Source organism: Phodopus roborovskii, unplaced genomic scaffold (assembly GCF_943737965.1).
Source record: "Phodopus roborovskii unplaced genomic scaffold, PHOROB, whole genome shotgun sequence".
Classification (NCBI taxonomy): Eukaryota; Metazoa; Chordata; class Mammalia; order Rodentia; family Cricetidae; genus Phodopus; species Phodopus roborovskii.
Genome location: NW_026126525.1, coordinates 11,126,142 through 11,146,094, shown reverse-complemented (window position 1 = coordinate 11,146,094; position 19,953 = coordinate 11,126,142). Strand labels below are relative to the sequence as shown.

Below are 19,953 nucleotides of genomic sequence, written 5' to 3'. Positions count from 1 at the left end.
TTATTTTTAGTTGCAGCCACTGTGTGAAAGAAGCTCTACAACGAAGATATTATTTTAAGTCAGAAGTGTAAATAATAGGGTTATTAAGCACATGCCATGTGTGGGCAGTCTCCTAGGCAGTTTGTATACATTATCTAGAACTTCTGGAACAACTCCACAGACAGGGATAATGATAATAAAGGCTAATTTGCCGAGTGCTTAGTGTGCCCTGGGCTTCATTCTAAATATTTTACCTGTGTTATAAAAGTGTCTCAACAGCCCTATGGAAAGAGTGGCGCTTTCCATCCATTTTATAGGCAAAAGAGCAGACAGAGGTCCAGAGAGGATGACGTTACCCAGCGGTTCAGGGCCCATTGCTCATGTTCAGAACTGTGTTTTTAGCCATGGTGCACAGTCCCTTATTTTGTTTTCCCTACGGCTGAGTAGCCTGAGGCCCAGGGCCATTAATGTCACACGTGTCAGTGGCATAACCTCAAGCAAGTAATTGTCAAGTTTAGAGCTCTGTTGAGTGTATAGAAGGTGGGACTGCATAGATGTAAGCAAGTGTAGAACCCAGTTTGCGTTGCTATAATGGAATACATAAGATGGACTAGCTCGATAAAGAAAAGGATTTTATTAAGCTCTCAGTTCTGGAGGCTGAAGTCCTAAGTAGGGCAGGTTTCTTGGCTTGGTCTCTGGCAAGAGCCCTCAAGGCTGCATCACGGCTGGGAGCACAGATCAAGAGCAAAAGGCTGCCATGCAAAACAGGAAAGTAGATGATGATTCAAGGGCCAAGTTTATCTGTGTAACAGCCTTCCCTTCCAAGGGCAGGACTGTTAATGCCCCCCACCATGTGATCCCATCCCTTAAATGTCCTATTGCCTTTGGAACGGATCCAGGCCACTACTAAGATAAAGAGAAACACACCTGAAGAATAGAAAAACCCCAGGGCTGGAGAGATGGCTCAGTGGTTAAAAGCACTAGCTGCCTTTCCAGAGGAACCTGGTTCAAGTACCAGCACTCCCATGGCAGCTCACAGCTGTCTGTAACTCCAGTCCCTGGGGACCTGGCACCCATGGCAAAAATACCAATGCACAGAAAATAAGAATAAGTTTTTAAAAGAATAGAAACCCCCAGCTGAGTCCTGAGCCCCTCCCCAATACCCTGGGATAAAAGTTCTTTTGATTTGTCTTAGGATTCGAGAAAGATCGTTCTTTGACTTCATTCTGTGTCCTAAAAAATAGGAAGCCAGATGGCCAGGCTTAATCTCAGCAGCTGCTTGGTAATCCTTCCCTTTTGGCCAAGGCACATGCAGAGGCGGAGAGCAGCCTTCCCGCACCGTGCCGCTCAACTCGCAAGTCTAGCATTGGATATCAGAGGCAAATACCACTGGGAGGCTGAAAGACCCACTGGGGGGGGGGGTGGCGAGGTGGCTTAGTGGGGGGGGGGTTGGCGAGGTGGCTTAGTGGGCGGGCGAGGGCACTTGCCGCACAAGCCTGACAAGCCTAGGAATCCATGTAAAAGGCCAGGTGCAGGGGTACGTATCTGTAATCCCCTCCCTTCTGCCAGGACAGTCTCCTGAGCTAGGTAGGTAGCCTAGAACACACAGCACTGAGAACCAGGTAGAAGATAACCGATTCATCACAGTTGTCCTCTGACCAGGGAGCCATGGCATGCACACATCCGTGCTCGTTTTTATATACCACACACAATGATAATGATATCAAATAAAAATTTAAAGCTAGTTCAAAGCTTGAAGCAGGGCCAGTGTGATAAAGAGGCCACATCGAGGGTGTCAAGAAATTCTAGAGCCAAGTCTCTCCTGAAGGAAGATACACTGTTCCCATGGCAGAAGGCACTGGCAATGTGGGGCTTCACGTTTTCCTCTGGACTCTCTGGGAGTATGGAGGAAAGGAGTTACAGGGATGGTGTATCCCCGCCTGTGGGTGGGAGACTGGATTGAAATGGATGCACAAAAGGCTTGCCTTCCAACACAGTAGAACCTAAACGGTCTGGAATAGTTGCTGCCTGAGAGTTGTCACATGTCCCTCCTGAGCTGCCACCCACTGAGCAGAGCATGGGCTATTCCTTGCACTTGGAGATTATGCCCCTCACACAGAAGCTGAGAAATGACTAGGTTTCAGGGAAACTGACAGCTAGCGTGGCTGAGGTGTGGCTCATGGTGTAGCATTTGTCCAGCATGCACAGAGCTCCAGGTTAACCTCGAAGACTGCAGTGCTGAGGCCTTGTGCATGCTAGAGGAGTGAGTGTTCTACCTCTAAGGCACACCACAGTCCCAGGACCGCAAAAGGAAAAAAATAATCACTGCGTCTTTCAGAGAAACAGACGGGAGGATGGAAGGGCCCTCTGTGGATTTGCTGTCTTTATGGCCGAGAGCTTGGGGTGCAGACTGGATCCTGTTTTAGGCCCTGGCTCCAGTCCGTGCTCATGTATTTTCCAGTGAGACTCACTCGTGCTCCTCCCGGTAAAGCCCACCACACTCAGCTGCTTATTGTCTTGTTTTTTTTAACAGAAATGTGTGTGCGGATGCGAGCCGTGCAGACCCTGATGCCTCTAACTCCCTCAACTCAGAGCGGCTCACCAGCGGTCCCCAGCACCGGAAAGCAACATGGTCAGGAGGGGTGAAGCTTCGGCTAAAGCAGAGGTAGGAGACATGGAGGTCGATGCCAAACGGTGTGAAGGGAAAGACTGGCCCACCGTCAGGGGAGGGTGGAGGCAAAGATGGTCAGAGACACGGGCTGGTGGGAGAGGAAAGAGGAAAGGGGGTCACATAGGTTAAAAGGTCACAAGGGTAAGAATCTTGTTTGTTTTAGGCCTGAGGATTGAATACTTGGTCTTGAAATGATAGCAAATGTTCTCCCACAGTGCTATTAGACATTAGACGTTTGAATTTTGTACTGCTATAATAGCACATGCCTTTAATCCTAGTACTTGGGAGGCAGATGAATTTATGATTTGAAGGCCAGCCTGGTCTACATTACAAGTTCTAGGCCAGCCAGGTCTACATAGTGAGAGACACACACACACACACACACACACACACACACACACACACACACAGAGAGAGAGAGAGAGAGAGAGAGAGAGAGAGAAATTGGATCTGTGCCAACCTGGATTTACTTGTTTGGGTTTTTCATGTTTATGAAATTCATGTTTATGAATTAAAGTATCTGTTATGTTTTATTGTAGTAAGACAACACTTATATTTGACATTTATATTAAGATCCTTTATTATATTCCATTTTAAGAAAGGTACTCGAAAGTTGTTTGAACGTGCCAGAGGGCCAGTGAAGCCAGCTGCCTGGAGAGAGGTGGGTAGACTGGCCGGCACAGGCTGAGCTTCTCGGAACCATCTGGCAGGCTTGCTGCCAGCAACAGGTGAAGGCAGAAGCTCTGAGGCTGGCACCGGTCCCTTTGGTCACCTCGTTTCCTTCCAGTGCAGACAATCAGCATCATCTGCTAGGCTGTGTAGGTGAATCCCATGGAGGTCGGGAAGCTGTCATTCGGACACCTGCTGCTCTAACCTGGGGCAAAAAGTGATCAGGATCCCGAACCAAGTCTGTGCTGATAGGACACGAGATGACACAGACTCGAGATGGATTAAGGGCACAGAGTTAATAGATGAAAGTAAGGGAAAGGAGGACAGTTCAATCACAGTTCCCAGGGGCTCTGTTGTCGGGCCCTTGGAGACAATGGTAGGACTCTTGGCCAACCCTGGGAGAGCAGAAAGCAGAGACATCAGGAGACAGAGCCTGCTGGTGCTAAGTAGGAATTCAGACTGTGTGTGGTGGCACAGGCCTTTAATCCTAGTAGCCGGGGGAGCAGAGACGGGTGGATTATCTGTGAGTTTCATCTGTCTGTTGGGTAGACACACATGAAGACACATATGCACAGAAAATACTTTGTAAAGCAATCCTTGAAAAGTTAAGTAAAACAAATGAATTTAAATATATCGGTTTGGTAGCCTGGCCATTTTTAAATCTGGCCGGGGGTGCTGGGGGCTGTGCTGTGTTCCTGCAACCTCTGCCTCCTTGGGGGAGTCTAAAATGATCACACAGCCTGCAATATAGCAAGCTCCTTTCTCAAACAGGCAAATAGGAAACTAGTCAGCCATCACCAACACAGTCAGCGGTGCTGTCTGTGTGGAAGGAACATGGCAGGATCAGGTGGAAAGGTAATTTTCTCCTTAATATCCTGAGCTTTGGGTGGGGGGTGGGGGACAGAGCTCATTTGATGGTGGTGGTGGGGTGCTTGTCTAGCATGATGTAGACTGGGTGTCATCCCAAGCACCTTATAAGCCAAGCATGGTGGCGTCTTAAATCCTAGCACTGAGGTGGCTGAGGCAGGAGGGTCAGAAGTTCAGAGGCATTCTCAGCCTCATGGAGAACTTGAGGCCAACCTGGGACGCACGGCACCTATCTTAAACGAAAACAATCCTGAGTTTGATTGGGCGTTGCACCTATTTACCACTGTTCGAGTGGGGTTTCACTCCGTGTGCCTCATCTTGCTTATGCGTGGGCTTTGTCTCCGTAACTATAGTTAATGAGGATCTGCGGTCAGGTCATGCTTCCTAATCCCATCCTCCAAGGTCACCCAACTGTGTTAGTTGCTGTGACAAAATACCTGCCAAAGCAGCTTAGGGGAGAAAAGCTTGTTTTGGCTCACAGTTTGAGGGTGGTTGGGGAGGTGGCAGGCAGTGAGGGCAGCTGCAGGAGTGGAGGAAGCTGCTCACACTGCACATTGGTCTGGAAGCTGAGAGGAATGAATGCACCTGCTCAGCTCTCCTCCTCCTTTTCCCCAGTGTTCAGATCCCACCCGACAATTTGGTCTTCCTTAGTTGAATGTCTCCAAAAACACCCTAGCAGACACGCCAGAGGTGGGTCTCCTAGGTGACTGCAAGTCCAACCAGACTGAACTTAAAAATTGGAGCGGCTCTCATTCATCCAGCTATATTCATTCAGATCCTAACTCTTAATTGTTTTAGCTTTTACTTATTCCAAAATCACTGTAAAATTACTAGCAAATAAGTAGTGCTAGTAATTTCCCAAACCTGGTACCCAGCTTTTCCCTAAACAGCAAATTACAAAGATTGGCCATTTCCTTCCCTGCTAGCCTTTTCTGCTTAGGAATGCTGCTTCACAGTTTTCACATTTTCTTATTTGTCTCTTAATTTGTGACACTTTGTTAGTCCTTCCTTGGCTTTTGTGACTTGAATTTAAAAAAAAAAAAAACAAAAAACATTTCTTTTGGAGATAATGGCATTGTCCCCTGGGCTTGTGTAGAGGTCCAAGGACAACTTGTGTGAGTTGATTCTCTCCTTTGACTCTGAGGGTCCTGAGGGTCACATTCGGGTTGATGGGTTCAGCAGCAAGCACCTTGACCCACTGGGCTATCTTCCCAGCCCCGAAGCCTGTGCACCACAACTTGAGTGTTGCTAGATTGTTGTTTTGTCTTTACTGGGGATTAAACCTTGGTTATCATGCATGCTTGTCAAATCCTACAGCAGTGACCTTGTTTTTAAGGGAAGTGGCCAGTTACTATGTAGAATGCCTTCAGTTTGGAGATATCTCATGTTTTCTCATGGTGAAGTGAGGCTTAGGCATTTTTGGCAGGGACGCCACTCAAATGATGTGTGTCATTCCTAGTGCCTTGCATAGTCCACGTGATGGTGATATTTCATTACTGCTGATGGCAACTTTGGCAACTTGGTCATGATGAGGTCCCCACGTTTCTTCACTGTGGGGAGCACTGTTTGTCCCTTTGTATTTCATGATTATCTTGCAGAGTAACATTGAGGCTATATGTAATACAGTTTCTCTTCTAACTTTTCTTTTCACTAACTTTAAAATCTGTTGATATTATGTGTGACAACAGGAATGTTCTAGAAGGTATTCCGTATTTCCTTAATTTCTTCTATGTTTGTTCATCAGAATTCAGCAAGGAACACTTTTTCTTCCTTCTCCCATCTAATTTTTTTCCAGTGACTGATTTATATCAGCAAGGAGTTCATAACCCTAGGCGTCTGCTATTTATGTTGTTGCTTCATATTGTCCCAATGCTGGCCATTTGAAGTGATTTCAGGCTGGCTCTGCTCCAAATCCTAGTCTGAAGCATACGGAAAGGCATGAAGTACCATTATTTTGTTTGTGCTGGTACAGAAAGCAAAAAACAATGTGTTTATATGTGGAGTCAAACAAGTGTTGAGGCAGGAGGCTAACAGTGGGTACCTCTTAGAGGCCAGTACCATGACTTTGAAAATTGGAAACTTCTAGGGTCACCTCATGGACCAAATACAAGAGGTGAGAACTCTAAAGCTCCTTCATTTAGCAACCCAACCTTCCTTCCTCAGTGTGCAACAGAAATCCCATTCCCCAGTGTGCAACAGCAATTCTAGCACTTTGGAGGCTGAGACTGGAGAATTTTGAGTTCAAGTCCACCCCAAGCTACAGCCCGAGACCCTGTTGCAGGGAGAGAGACAACAGGAGAGCACTTTGCCTTTGTTTGTTTCAAGTTGGGTCTTAGTATGTATCCTAGGTCAGCCTAGAACTTTTGATCCCCTTGCTTTGCTGTGATTTCAAGTGTGAGCCACCCAGTGGGAGGGACAGAGAATCTTTAAGATCTCACCTATTTTGGCAGTAACGTTTCCCTAAAAATTTGTGGAGCTCTGGGTTAGGGTAGTTGGTAATGAGTCGGTAATGGAGAAAAGTTATTCTACCTTACAACCAAGGATTTACCACTCCAGTGATTCGTCCTTCCTTCACCAGTTGCCTCTACCACTAGAATAACTGTGTGGAATCAAACAGTACATAGATACGCGTGCGCGCACGCACACACACACACACACAAACATACATACATACATACATACCGGGTGGAAAAACAAACAGCGCAGACTCAGGCTCCTTTTGAGCTCCAGGGCCAATGATTCTGCGCCTCCTAGTTCTCTCAGTGGGGCATTATTGTCCCCAGCTGCCTTCCCTGCTCTCCAGAGAAACCCCCGGTGAGCCTCTGTAAGAGCTGATGCTTCAAAAGCAGAAGCAGTGAACACCCGGGGTTCACAAGTGTTGTTTCGTATAGGGAGGCGGCTTCCTTCTTTGGTTGCATCGTCCAGCAAGAGGTTTTCCTTGCTTGCATCCTCGCCTGCTTAAAGCAGAGTCAAAAAGTTTGGCATTTCAAAGCAATGTGCTGCCTGCCGACCAGGATCCTGGTTTTTCCAGGAAAAGTACTAAGGGCAACCCTTTCTTCTCCGAGTTGGATTTTTAATTGGTCCATTTACATAGGTGCCTGAGAGGTAGAGTCCTCCCACTTGCTCTGAGCGCTCCGGGAGGTTCTTGCCCTTTAACTGCCCGCTCACCTGCCTGGGACCGGAAATCTTCGGAACCCCACCCCTGTGGGCGGAGCAGAAGCCCAGCGGGATGACTTAGCTCTCTACCCTGCTCTTGAATACCAACCAGGTTGGCCAGGGGTTGTTCTGTGCTGTGTTTCTGTCTGCCATAAGGTAAGTGCACACTGCACACCGTTGGAATGAGATTCTGGAGCTTTCGTTGCAGGGTTCAAACTCAAGAGCCTTTTTTCTGATGTCTTTTTGATAGTGTGTTGTATAAGGGTCTTTGTTTTCTTGCCTCATCTTTTTTTGGGGGGATGGCTGTTTGGTATTTGTTTGTTTGTTTGTTTGTCTTTTTTTTTTTTTTTTAGACTCTGTAACCCAGATTGTCCTGGGACTCACTGTGAAGGCCTGGCTAGTCTGAGACTCACCATAATCATCCTACTTTTAGCTTCCCCAGAGTATCTATTTTTAAAGAAAAATAAGCAGCTACCTGTTAAGACCAGCCTACTTCTCATTCTCATCCAACATCCCCAGCCCCTCGCTTACACACGGGACTCCCCAGTTTGTCATGGCCCATCCACCTAGATTGTGTTTTTATGTCATTCTGATCAGCAAGTGCTCTGTTCTCCCTCAGGTTCCCTGCAGCTCCCTGTGGACTTGTCAGAACTGTGCTCCCAGGAGGAGGAACTGGGCCAGGGGACCAGTTGCCAAGTCCCCTCAATGCTCTGTTGCCTGCCAGCCTGTGTATAAAGTAAAGGAAGTTTTTAAGTTTCATTTTGGCCTGATGTTTTTCTATTGTTGTTGATCAAGTTTCCGATCTACATAACTTTTGTCTTTTCTGATGACAATTTCTGTTTGTCTGAAAGTGACTACTTTGTTAGAAGGGCCTGCCGGGACAAACCCTTACTGTGTAGTGCAGGATAGCCTCCTATTGTGCAATGCAGGGACAAACCCTTACTGTGTAATGCAGGATAGCTCCTTACTGTGTAGTGCAGGGATAACCCCTCACTGTGTAGTGCAGGATAGCTCCTCACTGTGTAGTGCAGGATAGCTCCTCACTGAGCAGTGCAGGGACAGACCCTTACTGTGTAGTGCAGGACGGCCCTTTATGGCGCAGTGCAGGATTCATGTTTACATGGTATCTGAGGGGATGTTGCCTGTGATTCTTACCTTTGCTCTTCTGTGGGGTTCTCTCCTCCAGGTGTCTCTCAGATTTTAAAAAATTGCTCTTAAAATTGCTTTTTTCATTTATGTACATTTCCAAGTACATATAATGTATAATGTACTTTGATCATATTATTCCCGTTATTCTCTCTCCTTCCCTTGAAGCCCCCTCCTACTTACATGCCTTTCTCTTATATACTCTTGGGCCACTGAATTCAGCCAGGGATACCTGTGTGAGCATGGATGCTGACCCTGGTTGACTCTTTTCTGTTTGGTTTTCTGTCATGGCAGAGTTTCTGCTTCTGCAAAGCCTGTTTGAGTCTGACCCACTTGGGTACACCAAGCCTCCTGGACTAGTGGTTGGTGCCCTGATGTGTGTTTTGGGAGAATTTCTCCCACTCATAATTCCAAAGACTCCTAGGGTCCCCTTTTCTTTCTCTACTCTCAGCTCCCATGGTGTGGGTACCACACCTCTATGGTGCTCATGTGGTTTTGTGCCCCCCCCCCCAAAGATGCCCACAGGTTCCAGAAAAAAAAAGAGGGCTGGTCTGTAGTGGCACACGCCTTTAATCCCACCACTCGGGAGGCAGAGGCAGGAGGATCTCTGTGAGTTCCAGGACAGCCAGGGCTGTTATACAGAGAAACCGTGTCTCAAAAAAGATGCCTATAGGTTTGAGGTTCTTTCTTCATCCAGGTCCAGCCTGTGTGGGAAGTCCCTCTCTCCTTTTTTTAAACCAGGAGGGAGGGAGGGAACCTCTGGGTCTCATCTGTATCAGTTTTAAGGAGATCCAGCCCTCTCATTAAGCTTTGAAATCATCTTTGTCCATGAAAGGACATCTGTGCACCACTGTCCTCCAGCACTGTCGAGAGCTTGGCTAATCTCCCTTTTCTTTACCTTTCCTCACAACCCTTTAGATTCTGATTTTTATCCTCGTGTGGTTGTGATTTTAAAACTCCCATCAATCGCTGGGTGTACTGGAGTGTGCTGTGGAAAAGAACAGGTAAACAGAACTGTCTAGGTAACATTCTAGGGCCCTGGCTGACTTGAATATTGATTTTTATTGTGATTGCAATTCATTGCCATGCCACACAAATGGTAAGAGAAAAATCTGAAGTGCACAATTCAGAAATGCCCTGGGTGCCAGAGACCACAGGGCAGGTTTTTCTGGTTTTAGCTGGCACTCTGTCCTCTGAAAGTGAAGGAGAGATCATTCTTATTATCCTCCTGAGTGGCAGGGTCTGTGTTAGCCAGCTGTGTCTGTGAAATGCCTCCCTGCTGTAAGATTTATTATGGAAATATCGGTAGGTAAGGAAGGGATGGGAGCTGCTCTGCCCACAAACCTAGACTCTTTATTTGGATCCCAGTTATTTTAAAACTTTATTTTAATAAATGCTTTTTTTCTCAGTATGATTTTTAAAGAATAGATTCCTTGTAACCATTTTTTTAAATTGGTATTTATCTATTTTCTTATCTCTTCATTTTCTTATTTGTATTCTCTTAAATGGGGGAGAGAGAGAGTAAAATAAAAAAAAGCCCAGCACTGTGCATCATGTATCAAATTTACTCTTCAGTGTTAGGGGTTTCAGAGATACTGTTTTTATTTAATGTAGCAGTGCGCTCCTGTGCTCCTGAGCTCGCTCTCTCTCTCACACACACACATAACATACACACACATGCATGCAATCAAACGTCTATAAAACATTAGTTACCTTGATTTTTAAATGTTTTGGTTGATACTTGGGCTCCCTCAAACTTCCAGACTGATAGTCTCTGATTTGTACTGGAGATATTTCCAGCTCTGGTGACTGAGGGGCTGCCCCTCTCAACCCTGCAGACCCCTAGGTGTGTGGAGGAGAACCCCATCTTCCATTTACACCAAAGCAGTCTGCCCCTGCTTTGGCTGCTGGTAGATGTCCTCTGGGAAGGACCCAGGAGAACCCAAAGGGGACACAGGACTTTCCCATTCTTTACTGCTATCTCAGCCTCCCCGAATTGGGAAGAATTTGCTTGTGCTGTCTGTGTATGTTTGCCTGATTGATGGGAATCCAGCATGGATTCTTCCTGTCAAAGTTCTGGCATAGTAGGGAAGAAAAGTCGAGGTCATTACCTCTGATGCCTGAAAATGTTGGTAAAAACCAGTCCATTTTCCTTTCTCCACAGAGAAAATAATGCCTTAGTCCATGTTCAGGATTGAGATAGAGAGACCATTGGTAAGGTTTATGCTGTTCTTTATCCTATTGTAGTTGTATTTGAAAGACAATCAATGGCAAAGGTGAACACTATTGTAGATTATGGATACTATAGTGTTTGTATCCAGTTGCAATGACTTAGGTGTGAAGCTTACACATAGGAAAGTCAGTTCCTCTGATCTCTCTGTCTCTCTCTCTCTTTGTGTGTGTCTGAGTTGGGAGGAGGGAGCAGGATTGAAATATTGAGAAATAGAACATTTTGGTATCACTTACTATTGACTAACAACAACAACAAAAAGACAACCCATTACTAATCCCTGTCTCTTATTGTATTATTTTTGTTAGTCCATAAGCATGTTTCCGAATGGAGGGTGAGGAGGGATAAACTACATAGTAGGGAAGGAGATACATGGAGATAAATGTGAGTGGGCATGTAAACACAGCATAAGGAAAGAGTATTGCCTTTTCAGTTCGCAAAGCCCAAAGTCCCCTGGGTACTTTATGAGTGTGACATCTAAAAAGAATATCCCCTTCCAGAAAGGACTATATGTTACTCTGAGGTTGTATTACCTTATAAACACCATTCTTCCCACCAGTCTACCTCTTCGGTTGTATTGGTGTTTGGGGTAGAATCCTGGGCTTTGTGCATACTGGAAAGGCGCTGTCCCAGTGGGACACACATTCACACCTTTATATAGGCTGTGTTTACATAATGGGGTGATGGAAAAGGAAAGGGTCTGGAGGGCAAGACTGCACACTGTTTTTATTTATTTCTTAATTGTGTGATTTATTATCTATTCAAAAGAACACTTAAAATGAATATGGGGATATGCTAATTATTTGTTTAGTTTTAAATCCACATATGCTAATTATTTAAATTTAGCTATAAGTCCACACATAAGTAAATAAGTTTTTGTATTAATGTGAATACATTTCTATATGTGTCAGATTTTTGGGTTCTTGTTTTGTTTTGGTTTGGTTTTTGGTTTTTCGAGACAGGGTTTCTCTGTATTACTTTGGAGCCTGTCCTGGAACTCGCTCTGTAGACCAGGCTGGCCTCGAACTCACAGAAATTCACCTGCCTTTACCTCATGCCTGGCAAGGTTTCAGTTTTTAAAACAAATGAAGAAATAGCTGGCTACAGTGGCATACACCTTGGGATTGAGGCAGAGGAAATAATTTTGAACCAGTGAATTTTGAGTCCTCTAGGCAAGATAGTAAAATCCATCTGAAAGCAACACAAAGTAGAAGAGGAACATTATTAGCGCCACCTTATATGGTGTTTAGCAGGGGTATCCTGAAGACCTCCACCCGAAGGCTGCACCGTTTGTTTTTTGACAGACAACCCAATACATCATGGTCATGAATTACTTCCCTGGGTCAAGAATATGGGGAGTTTCAGTGACCTTTGTCTTCTGTGATGACAGTATGTGCGGTAAACAGTGGACAGACAGGTGCACGGGTCAGAGGGCTATGAATATGGTCTCGTTGATCCTGTGGTGCTAGCAATCTGAGTCTGTTGTGTCTTGTATGTGTGACTTGTGTCTGCTTGACAGCTGGCCTGTGTACCTGGAAGGCCATGCAGCCCAGTCAGCTGGCTGCTCATGGGGAGCCCAGCAACAGACGCCCTCCAGTGCTCACTCTCTAAGCTGCAGTTGTCACCTTTCCATTTATCTAGCACATAACAGCCCTCTGAGGTCATCTGGAGGCCACTCCACCTCTCAGTCTTGGCCTCAGACCCCATTGAAGTAAACTTGATGCTGTGTTCAGATGTCTTCAGAACTTTTCATGATCTGAATCCACACCCTTGGCTCTTCTGGCCCTGGCTGAGCCATACTCTTGTTTTGAATGTTCCAAACTTATTCTCACCTCAAGGACTTAGTATCCTTTACTCTTTGTTTACTAAACATTACCCAAAACACACAGAGACCCTTATGCATACACATACATGTGCACGCGCGCGCACACACACACACACACACACACACCAGTTCTATCCAAGTGGTCACCGAGGATGAGGATTCTTCTGCTTCTGTAACTTTACCTGGCTGGTGAAATTCATTCACTGTGCTGTTGGTAGTATCTTCCTAAAACTTCAGATTTGAGCATGCCTCCCCCTGCCTAAGGTTCTTGATCCTCATCCATCTTTGGAGTTGAGCAGGTCCAGCCCATTACGGGTAGGAAGGCATGGAAGGGAGACCAGCTGTTGTTCTTGGTACTGAGGACACGAGGAAGCTGCTTGTTATTAAGGCACCTGTCAAGGAGCAGAGATCTCAGGTCAGAAGTGAGGCTGGGCCATAATTACCCCTTGAGGCCCATCCCATAGCAACCCACTTCTTCTGTACTAAGGGTCAACCCACCTCCTAAGACTCCCACAGCCTCTCAACAGCATCATATGCTGGGACTGAGTGTTCAAACATGTGAGCCCAAGGAGGACATTGCACACTCAAGCCATAACACTGGCCCACCAGTATGTCCTATTGTAACCAGAAGAAGATTCAGGGTGAAAAATTACTACTTACATGTACTTAAAAAACCCAAAGCTCAAAGCCAGTGGCATCTGGTTTAGAACCCAAGTTTCTGTTATTGGGCTAATAGTGGAGGATAAAACAAGAGACCAAGAAAAGAGCAAGCATATCTCAGCTCGCCCAGTACTCTCCAGTCCCCCTGGGGGCCTGTCTCTTAAGCCTTTAGGCTCCCCACAGCCCCAGCCCTGAGCTGGCTCTTTTGGGGCGGCAGTTGGAGAGCTACAGCTAGTACAGCCTCTCAGCACTTAGTACTCTTGTTCCCAGTGTTCTCAAGACCCTGGGTATCAAGTTCCCCAGAAAACAGGCTGCGGCTTCACCCCAGTTCCTCAAGGTGGCTTGCCTTCCTGCAGCTTCTGCCATCCCTAGGTTATCACGAAGCCCCGTTAGTTATTAGGTAGATTCCAGGCAGGCACTTGTACTGTTTGGGCTCTGTTTACCCTTCTGGTGTCAGGCCTCAGTTAGTGCCATAGCAGCTCCCTGCCTCACCACCGTGGCCACACCGTTTACTTTGACCACAGTGAACTTTGATAACAGTCTCTGTGTAATACTTTTTACATTTTTAAAAAATAGTTATTTGTGTGTACACCTGGTAGGAGGGGGCACACAGGGCTCAGTCAAAGGTCATAAGATAACTTTGTGGAGTTGATTCTCTCTACCTTCATGTGGGTTCCAGGGATCAAACTCAGACTGTCAGCCTTGCACAGAAGTGTTTGCCAGCTGAGCCATCTGGCCGACCCCCTCTTTGTAATTACTGTCTCTTAGTACTTCATAAATGATCCTAGAGCTGGAAGAATGGTTGAGTCAATATTTCCTCCTGCCCATTCCCATATCTGCCATCATCATCCATCCTCAACTTCTTTCTCCCCATTTTTTGCCCTTCCTTCTAGGTAGGTCTGTCTAACAGGCTCGTCTGCCTGGCCTCTATTCTATCAATTCATTAACAGCAAATGAGTTATATCATAATAATTGATGCTAGTATTTATTGACATTTGACTATGGATCAGCTCTATTATATAATTTTAGTCTCAAAAAATCAGATTAAAATGAGTTGAGCCTCTGACCAGTTTCTCCAGGTTTTAGTGTACAGAGGCTTAGGGACAGGAAGTGACTTCCACAGTTGGTTAACAACAGAGTCTGGCTGAGGACTAACGTATCCAGGCGGCTGGCTAGTAGTTAGTTCTTCTATACGTAACAAATGGAAGTTCACTGGCATCATTGGATTGGGTTTTCCTTTCCATTACAGAAGCTAATTTATGTACAGAGAGAAGAAATGACCTAGGCTTTAAGGGTTCAAGGGCAAATATTAGGAGTTGGGATGAATTACATCTATTATTTTCGTCTTATCAAGTGGGTTCCTGTATCCCAAAGTGTTTCTATGCTACAGAAATGTTCCTTTCCCCTGCAGTCTCATAGTTCAGAAGTTGTCAGCATAAGATGCCTGGTGGATCACCTCACTCTTTTGCCAAAAATACTGCACAGCAACTGTCCTATGACTGTCTTTCTCTAGTCCCTGACTCCTCCTTAAACTCATGTTCCGTCTAAAGGACACCCACATTTTCTTTTCGGCTACATCAGATTTTTGTGTTTTAAGGGCAGATACTTAAAAGTTGAAGTCACCGACTTAAAAAAATGAGAAAGCCTGTTGGAGAACACTTTGTTCTTGAGACCGTGGCATAGAACATTCATTGTCAATGCAGGGCAGCCTCTGCCTTTCATACAGCAAGACAATCAACAGCAGCAACGTCCACCCAGGGTCTGACAGACAACTTGAAACCCCCCAGAAAGCTTTTCACTGTGCATCTACTTGGGAAATAGGAAGGCATTTTGGTGTTCCTGTTTTTCTTTAAATGTGGATGTCCAGAATGACCATGGTAACCATGTCCTCACATTCAGAAGGCTTAAAATGCCAACATGTAGGAAGCCTAAATAAAGTTATACTGACTTTGCAGCATTCCTATGTGGTCTGAAGTTAAGTGAGAATAAGAAGTAAAATGGAGTATTTGTTGAGCCAAGGACACAGTGATCAGAGGGGAAGTAAGCAATGCTTGCATCTGTGATCTCTTGGGACACAGGTCTCTGGGCCCCTCAACCACCTTGCTTCATGAGGGGACTGAGCTGAGAAGCCGCTGATGCTAAAGGGTCGCCTCCTCTGCCTCCACAGGTACAGTGAGCCTGCCACTCGCCCTCACTCGTGGCATGCAACCAAGTGTGGAGAGAACCACCCTGATACCAGCATGATGCAGATATCTCAGGGCACGATGGGCCCTCCTTGGCACCAAAGCTACCATTCCAGGTGAGTGGCCATGGCTGCCATCCAATGTTTTCTCTCTTCCAAAGGTCATGTGCTCCCCAAAAATGTCTTTTTTTTTCATCCTCTTAAAATACTAACCATGTGGGTGGCTTATCTTTCCAGCATACCCTGAACTAGACTGTTGAGAGAAGGCTGAAAAGAGTTTGATCATGGCTGGTCATTTGAGATATTTATGGAACAAACCCATTCCCAGTCAGCTGTTTCTCAATACCTATTATAATCCCATATATGAAAATTTTGACAGATTTCTTTCCTGGGTGCTTCAATGTCCTGTCTGCACTATGCAAAAAGAAATACACACACACACGCACGCACGCACGCACACACGCACACACGCACGCACGCACATCCAAATTGATGATATTGCTTATTTAAATGTTCTACTTGGTTTTCCTCCTCTGTCAAAGCAATTTATCTTGCTTGGCCCTGCAGCAGAAACAACTAAAATGGAGGTTTTCTCAGAGATACGTGATTTCACCAAGTCCCTTCAGTTCCCTCTTCTGCATGCAGTACCATTTTAAAGATTACAGAAGTTGCCAGGCAGTGGTGATGCATGCCTTTAATTCCCAGTATTCGGAGCAGAGGCAGGCCAACCTCTTGAGACTGAGGCCAGCCTGGTCTACAGAGCTATTTCCAAGACAGCCTGGACAGGGCTACACAGAGAAAAGTCTGTCTTGAAACACCCCCCAGTCCTCACCCCACCTCCCAAAAAAGAAACACTAATTTGCCCCATTTTGCAGAACAAGAGGCTGAAATATGCACAAATTAGTCTGTCTGCATATGGACAGCTGATTAGTATGTGGTGAAGACAGAGCTGAGCCAGGTCCTGTAGTTTTTGCATATAGGTTATGCTTGTGCTCTGGTCATTCTGAAGCTCTTCAGGTTGTTCAAGAATGAACAGAGCCTCCATGAGTGCCGCAATGGAAGGGGTTTGTTCCAGAGATCTGGCCTTACACATCTGAGAGGAGCTGGGAAAAGGGGATCCAAACTCAGACCCTCAGGCATCCTGAAGAACAAACTCAAGTCAGGATTGCCCACCCCAATTGCACACACAAGCTAGCATCCATGTAGATCCTGAGAGTCAGGCTTTACACAGTATTGTCATCACTTGAGTCATGAAGAGGTAAAGCGGAGGTCAGGAGGTGGGAAAGACATTTCAAACCTACATAAAAAATGCAGGTGGCATTTTAAGGACAGCCACTAGGGGGCTTCTGGAAGGATTATTTAACATCGTGGCTGCATTTTGGGGGAAAAGTAGGACTCAGCCCTTACAGATCATGATTTGCTCAAAGGCAAATCATAGACCTCTCGTTGGTCTATGACACAGAGCAGGACAGACCTCTTCTGTCATATTAGAGTAAGCATCAGGCCACAGGAAGAAGTGATTCCTAGTTATTTAACTTCTCTAGGCCCTCTTTTCCCTTTTTGTAGGAATCCCAGTCTCTGTCTTTTTTGGGGAGGGCAGGGCATTCTCTGCCTATCTCTGCCTGCCAAGTGCTGGGATTAAAGACATGCTCCACCATACCTGGTGCCCTCCTAGTCTCTTAAGGGGACCAGTTCACACTACCTGACCATCTGTTCTGCAGAGTGGGTTCCCTCATAGTACACCCATCCCACAAAGGACAGTTGATTTACAGGCCTGTATGTGTCAGGGCTTTGTAAAGTATGGGCCCCTAACGGCTTGAGGAACTTTTAGGTGTGACTCCTCACCTGCTCATGAGCATGAGCACCCTTTGATCCTGGCTTTCCTTTCTCTGACATGAAGCTAATGACTCCTATGTCATTGGGTCATTGTGAGCATGAACTTAAAGGAATGTATGCATCCCCTAATGCACCCCCATGTCTTAGTGATGAGCATGCTCCCCGAAGAAGATAGGAAATGTTTCACCTTATAATACTGTTTCCCAAAGACTTTTCCATGAAATAAAAGCTCATTAAGTGTTCCTTGGCAGAAAGTTTCTGGGGTCAAATAAGTTTAGAAAAGTTTGCTTTGTGTCTTTCCCCTTTGGAACAACAGATGAACAGTAGTTTATGGAAGACCCAGAAGTCTAGCAGTAAACAAACTTGTTTAACTTTAGTCCAGTGTTTTGCAAACAGATTTGATCATTTTAGGAATTACGGTTCTGGGAGTACATATCAGGAAATTTTTCATGTCATTTGTCTTGTGCTTTTCACAATGTAGCATTTAAATTTTATTTATTTTTTTTTTTTTTTTTGGTTGGGTGTTGGTGGCACATGCCTTTAATCCCAGTACTTGGGAGGCCGAGGCAGGTAAGTTCAAGGCTAGCCTGGTCTGCAGAATGAGTTTTAGGAAAGGCTCCAAAGCTACACAGAGAAACCCTGTCTTGAAAAACAAAAGAAATTACTTTTTTTGAGAAATATTTTATAAGTATTTTGCCTGTATGCATGTCTGTGTTCCACGTGCATGCCAAGAGCCCTCAGGTTTGAAGAGGTTGACAGTCCTCTGGGACTGGAGTTTTGATGGTTGTAGCAACCAGGTGGGTGTTCAGGAGCCAAACCCAGGTCCTCTGCAATATCACAAGTTCTCTGAACTGCTTTAGCCCCTAAAAATTACTTTTAAGTACACAAAATAGAGTAGCATAGAAAAACACCTGTATCTGCCATAAAATCAGCAAATGTTTTTTGAGTGCTTTCATTCTTTAAACATTGTGGATAGAACTGAATTGCTTTCTTATAACCAAAGCAATGATATAAAGTCAAGTGGCATGAAGTGCTATGAGGAAAATAAAAGCAGCGTTATAGGATGTAAGGAGAGCCAAGGCCATGATTGTTTTTGGCAGTCTTCTGAAATAGAGACTTGAATAAGGGAAGGGAGTGAGCAGAGGAAGGGCACTCCAGGTGGTAGAGCGCAAGCAAAAAAAATCTCTGTAACACTGGCAGAGATGGGTGAGGTTATCGCATGCATTTGAGTCCTTTCCAGGAGGGGCTGGGACTGGAGTGCAGTGAGCAAAGTCAGGTTGCCCCTGTTAGCATCGAAAGTGTGGCGGGACAGAAGATTTCATTCCTCACCATTAATGCATCTTAGAAGCAGGAGCGTCAAAGCTGACAGTGATGAGTGTCTCCAGACAGTAGTGGGAAGCTTGTTCCTAGAGGCCAGCATTGGGTCCCACATCCCTAGAACAGACCGTGGAGGGGCAGAGCATACCCCCGACCCCTGTAGGAGAGTAGTCCATGAAGTCCTCGTGTGTTGCTACCCACTTGAAGTCTGCTACAGGAAGTGGGTCCCTAGACGCTTGTTTGGTTTGTCAAGAGATAGGTGGGACTTCCTATTCCTAGACACCAACTATATTTTGAGACACCAGTGACGGTATTTTCCCTGCTCATTGGTATTCCTCCCGGTGGCTGCTGGTTGCTTATATGTGCTTTCCTACTTAGAGCTGAGTTACCCTTTCAGTGAGTGACTGTAGTCAAGAGGACTAGCTAGTGCTCACTCCATGCATGGAACTGGTGAGCAGAGCAGCTTTCATGTGGCCAGCTGCTTCCAAGTCCCCTGCAAGTGTCACCTCTGCTGCAGGAAGTTAAAGGAATTACAGCCAGCCAAATGGGACTTCAGTGCCGCCACCCCCCACCCCCAGGCTTTTGCAACAAACCTCTTCACTTTAGCGGAAACTGGGAATGTGAGAGTCAGGCCTCAGTAAAATCTAGCTATGACATGCACCGTGCCATTGAGAGCAGGTCAGTTACTCCTGAGCTGGCAGGCTCGCCAACTGTTCCTTCTTCCTCTCTTGAATTTATCCTGTCCTTCCCAAAGCAGGGTACTTCCTTCAGTAAGTTGTCTTTCCCTGAGGAGAAAATGGATCTGTTGAGGTAAAATGCTGGGCATGTGTTCTTGTTTACAATGGTCATGCTATCAGGGACCAACAATGTTTCCTTGGTCTGTCACTAGTTATAACTTTGAACATTGCCCTTCAAGTCTCTTTGTATAGTCTCTGGATACATTCCAGCTTAAAACATTGTCATACTTGGTACTATATCATTACATTTGCCTATATGAGATCTAGAAATATGTATACTACATGATTGTAAATGCTTTTGAGTCTCTACTCATCTAAAAATGAAATAAATGCCAAGGTAAGAACTGATTTACCCTCCTCTGGAGAATCACTGTTTACCACAAGGAGGCTGCTGATTGAGTCTTGTTTATTCTAGTATAGGTTTTCCTAGGTATATAATTCCTTTCCTTTAGTTCCTCCCGTATGCTAGGTATGGATTCTACTCCCAGCCCAAATATATTTGTTTTGTGGGGGCTTTTTGAGATAGGGTTTCTTCTGTGTGCAGTCCTGGCTGTCCTGGAACTCGTTTTGTAGACCAGGCTGGCCTTGAACTCACTGAAAGCCACTTACTTCTGCCTCCCAAGTGCTAGAATTAAAGATGTGCACCACCACTGCCCAACCCCCCAAATATATTTTATA

The 19,953-nt window shown here is 45.5% G+C and overlaps 1 protein-coding gene across 2 annotated transcripts in view; it reads left to right on the top strand.

Annotated features, from left to right (window-relative positions):
• Positions 1-19,953, top strand: part of Shroom3 (shroom family member 3) — a 147,167-nt gene that overhangs the window by 106,388 nt on the left and 20,826 nt on the right. For both annotated transcript variants that reach the window (XM_051198642.1, XM_051198641.1), the window contains exons 2-3: positions 2,513-2,644; positions 15,371-15,502. In XM_051198642.1, coding sequence (XP_051054599.1) covers positions 15,444-15,502 — 59 coding nt within the window. In that variant the 5' untranslated portion in view covers positions 2,513-2,644; positions 15,371-15,443. The remainder of the gene's footprint in view (positions 1-2,512; positions 2,645-15,370; positions 15,503-19,953) is intronic.